Genomic DNA, 4,994 nt, shown 5'->3' with positions numbered 1-4,994 from the left:
CAGACAGAGCTCCCAGTCCCACAGACCTTGCCAGCACAGAGCACAACATTCTCAAACTGGTGGCCGGAGATAGAAATAGGGAATTGTCTCCAGTGTTTTCTTAGTGACGGCATTATTTTAGTATAAGTGACAATTTGGCATAAATGACTATGTTGACGATCATATAAAATATCTAACCACGTTAAAAGGGATTTGGGGTTCACTACTCCTTCTGGAAAGCTCTATTTCATCCTATGCATGTTTTTAAATCACCAGTAGATGCTGTTATAGTAGATAGTAGTTTATAGTTATTTATATATATGCAGTTGATTATAGTTTGATTTTATGAACTTCAACATAAGCTCGTTAAGAACACAGTTCTACTCACACACACACCTGCTCCTCTGCATCGACAGAACCTCACCTGTCTTAGTAAATCCCTTCTTTATAATTCCCTCTGAAGAGACCATGGCCAATCACCTCTGCTCCACAACTGGTGTGTGTGTGTGTGTGTGTGTGTGTGTGTGTGTGTGTGTGTGTGTGTGTGTGTGTGTGTGTGTGTGTGTGTGTTTACACAATCTTTCTTTTTTCTCACATGAAATGTCTTAAAACACACTCCATTTGTGTTATTGTATTACTTGACTATTCGGTTTGTAGGCAGTTGTTTTGGTTTGAAAAAAAGTCATTTTCACCAATGTACACATATGTAAAATCTGTTGAACCTCTATTATATACAGTCTATATTTGTAGCTCCATTGGCCACACAGTTGCTGTTATTTTGTTGCTTATTACTTTTGAGATTACTGTTGAGTAGAGCTAGCAGGATACACTTCCAAAACAGTGATTTAAACATTTTAGGATTAAACCAGATGTCTCCAGTTTATTTACATTTTAGTTATGCCAAATTCGCACTATAGTAATGTATAATAACTACTACCCAAGTGCTGGCAGCAACAACATTTCAACATCAACGTAATTCAGGTTGTCTGAATTACGCTATTGTATTAGTAACATTGACAAGATGGTGAAGATTAATATACAACAAACGCCTTGTATTTGCCTGATGTGCAATGTGAAAATATGAGCTGGTTGAATATCACTTACCAACCCCTAACCCTAACCCGGTTGTTTTTGAGCTGGTAAACATCCTGACCCGTGTGTGTGTGTGTGTGTGTGTGTGTTTCAGATGCAGGGAGAAGGAAAGGATGCATACGATGACAACATCCACTACCCCATCCTGCTCACCCTGACACGGGGACCTCTGCCCCCCCCCTCGGGCCACGCTCAGTAAAGCAGACTTTGCTTTGGCTCCAGGCGACAGCCCTCCAGAGACCCTCAGTTCACCCTTTGTGTGCTTGTTGGTCCATATTGAGCGAGTTGTATGGAGTGTATTTCAGGAAATGGAAAAGAATCCAATGGATTCCTCAGCAGTGCAGTCCCACAGTATTAGAAGCAAAATGTATACATTTTATACCCAGGTTTTGCACCATATTGCCACAGTGGGAAATGGAAAGGGTGAATTAATTTACAAATATATAATGTGTGAGATGGTGTGTGTGTAGGCTATTTTAGTACTCCTGTGTGTCGGAGTTGAACAAGCTGGTTGTTTTGACAGCTGAAGGCCAGTGTCCCAGAATCATTGGCCCTACCCAATCCAGCCTTAGAGCTCTAGGCATTCAGCTTGAGCACTCGAATCACCCTGCTTTAGTCAGCTAGCCTGAGAGCTCTAGTCAGCTAGCCTGAGAGCTCTAGTCACCCAGCCTGAGAGCTCTATTCACCCAGCCTGAGAGCTCTAGTCAGCCAGCCTGAGAGATCTAATCAACCAGCCTGAAAACTCTCATCCTCGAGCCGGAGAGCTCTAGTTATCCCGCTTGAGAGCTTCAGTTAGCTCTGCTCTAGTCACGCAGCCTGAGCGCTCTAGTCCTCCAGCCTGAGAGCGCTAGTCCTCCAGCCTGAGAGTGCTAGTCCTCCAGCCTGAGAGCTCTAGTACTCCAGCCTGAGAGCGCTAGTCCTCCAGCCTGAGAGCTCTAGTACTCCAGCCTGAGAGCTCTAGTCCTCCAGCCTGAGAGCTCTAGTCCTCCAGCCTGAGAGCTCTAGTCCTCCAGCCTGAGAGCGCTAGTCAACCATCCTGAGAGCTCTAGTCCTCCAGCCTGAGAGCTCTAGTCACCCAACCTGAGAGCTCATCACCCAGCCTGAGAGCTCATCACCCAGCCTGAGAGCTCTCGTCACCCAGCCTGAGAGCTCTAGTCAACCACCCTGAGAGCTCTAGTCCTCCAGCCTGAGAGCTCTAGTCCTCCAGCCTGAAAGCTCATCACCCAGCCTGAGAGCTCTAGTCCTCCAGCCTGAGAGCTCTAGTCCTCCAGCCTGAGAGCTCATCACCCAGCCTGAGAGCTCTAGTCCTCCAGCCTGAGAGCCCTAGTCCTCCAGCCTGAGAGCTCTAGTCCTCCAGCCTGAGAGCTCTAGTCACCCAGCCTGAGAGCACTAGTCAACCAGCCTGAGAGCTCTAGTCCTCCAGCCTGAGCGCTCTAGTCAACCAGCCTCAGAGCCAGTCAGCACCGCCCTAGTCAGCCAGCGACAGTCCAACAGTCCCTGTTCTAGTCACTCAGCCTGAGACCCAGTCATTCAGTCAGGTGGCAATCAGTCAGTCACCCCAGACAGCAAAGTCAATTCCATTGCAAGACACTCTATTACCTGCTAATTGAGGCAGTTAGCCAGGCCATCAGTCAGCCTGGCTGACAGTCCGGAGCAGGGCTATAGTCAGTGTTTACCCTGTGCCACTGTGCTCTCCACAGGCCAACTACACAAGCTAACGCGATGCTGAGGGCCCATTTGCTTTCTCTTCCCTTACACTCTTCCCTTGCCACTTTCCGTACCCCCTGTTTTTATTCTATATTTGGCCATTCTCTTCGTTTAGTCAGAGGTCAGTGCTATAAATGCTCTTTAGTTTCAACAGAGCAGTAGATTAGAGTAGTGTGTTGTGCGTGTGTTTGCGTGTGTGTGTGTGTGTGCGTACCAGTGTGTGTAAGAGTGACAGGAGCAGACACAAAATGCACAAAGTGTAATGGCAGTATATAAATGTGATGACAAGGGACCCTTATACTGTGTGGACATGAAACCGAACGCTAAACCTGTACACAACTCTGGAGCGTGTTGTCGCTCACATCATTCCTGTTCACAGCAGTCCTCTGCTCTGACTGACTCATCGGACTTCAGTATTGTCTCCGTGTTTCTGAACTGGGTTCATTTGTAAGCCTCACAGCCAGTATAGTACCTCACATGGCATGAAGCACACTTTATTCATACTAAATCAAATGCATTATATCTTATCAAAACAGTTCTTCATTAAAAAGTAAAACTTGTTCTAGTCACAGAGCAATTGTTTCTCAGTTGCCGATTTCAGCGCCAGACAACAAACCAACACAAGACAGGAATACTATTGGGTAGTACACAGATTAAGCAGAACCAACATCGCAGTATTCTTCTGGCCTTAACCCAAACCAAAGCTCCATTGCCTTAATTGAAGCATTTATCTGCAAATGTTATTGTTTCATAGCACCAAGTATATCACCAACTGATCCATGAATGGGTGCCTTCACACAGCGGGGTCTAGCACCAACCCATCGGGTATGGCTGCCTTCACACAACGGGAAGCCGCTGCTTGTGGGAGCCATGGCAACTCTATCTTTGTTGGCTATCAACTGACGAACTAATGCTGTGATGATGAGCTCTTTGCTTAATTATTCACATGACAGGCATTGATACAACGTAAAGGATCTATTGTGGTCTGTCTAGATCGAGTGCTACCCTCAGATGGTATTAATGAGACAACTCTTCAGGGTCATTAGATGGTATGGACATGGGATGGAATGCTTTGCAGTATTAATTACACACATTTAAGCTTTATGAACAAAATACATGTTTATTTTGTACAGCCCTTTAAAAAGGTTCATGTTTGACATCTGTCTGTACATGACAGATTGACTGAATGGACACCTTTCATGTCTATGAAATAATATGAATCATAGAAAGCCATGACCATTGAGACTGTGCTGTGATGTCATTCTTGTCTTTAGTGACATCATAACCAATCACGTGACTGGAATCCCAGTTTTTTTCAACATCTCGACTGTTTGCTATTGACACTCGTCCTAATTATGACCTTTCACAATCTTTAGTTTGTTCAATTCGATTATATTGTGGAAAACGTATGTCCCCTAGTAAGTAGGTGGGAAAAGGCAACAATGGAGACATTTTCTTCGTCCCATCACTGCTGTATGTTTCAGTGACATCACTGCTGTGTGTTTCAGTGACATCACTGCTGTGTGCTACAGTGACATCACTGCTGTGTGTTACAGGGACATCACTGATGTGTGTTTCAGTGACATTGCTGTTATTTTGACACAGAGACATCACTGTTGTGTGTTTAACTGTAATCAGCCCTATCTACACCATTTCCCTTGGCAGCTAAGCACTGTTTCACCAGACTTTGAATACTGCTGTGACCATAAGGAGTTTATTTTAACATATCAGTTGTAACCACTTCTGCTGTGAACACAAGGTATTTCTTTACAGCGCCCTAAAAAGTTAAAAAGGCAACCCTTGAATACTTTCGTGTATGATTGATTCCTAGATATGTCTTGTATCTCAAACTATCCTTTCATTGTTAAAACAAATGAAACTAAAGTATTTTCTCAAGGGGGTCAAGTGTCAATTTGTGTCGAATATGAGTTGAATTTGATGAATAAAATAGCTTTATGTTAAATTGTTCTATTGTGTTTATATTATTTATCTTAATGTTGATTGTTGATCATTGGCCTTGTCAACACAAGCATTTCAAATCCCTCTTCAAATCGCAACTTTTAGGACAGTTGTGAGATCACGATGCAAACAAGGTTGTGTACAAGGTCGTTTTCTGGTCTACAGAGTCTTTAGTAGAAGTGTTGTCCAGTCCCATTCTCCGCCATAGCTCTTATGTCTCCTGTCCACCAATATGAAGCCAGGCAAATGTAATGCGT

The 4,994-nt window shown here is 44.2% G+C and overlaps 1 protein-coding gene across 1 annotated transcript in view; it reads left to right on the top strand.

The window, feature by feature from the left end:
* Window positions 1–2,314, top strand: part of camkmt (calmodulin-lysine N-methyltransferase) — a gene marked incomplete at its 5' end in the record, with an annotated part of 136,045 nt that extends 133,731 nt beyond the window's left edge. The window contains one exon of the mRNA XM_079729496.1: window positions 1,166–2,314. Coding sequence (XP_079585622.1) covers window positions 1,166–1,270 — 105 coding nt within the window. The 3' untranslated portion in view covers window positions 1,271–2,314. The remainder of the gene's footprint in view (window positions 1–1,165) is intronic.
* Window positions 2,315–4,994: the final 2,680 nt, after the last annotated feature.

The sequence above is a fragment of the Pollachius pollachius genome, assembly GCF_949987615.1.
Source record: "Pollachius pollachius genome assembly, chromosome: 2".
Lineage (NCBI taxonomy): Eukaryota > Metazoa > Chordata > Actinopteri > Gadiformes > Gadidae > Pollachius > Pollachius pollachius.
This window is presented reverse-complemented; position numbering and strand designations above follow the sequence as displayed.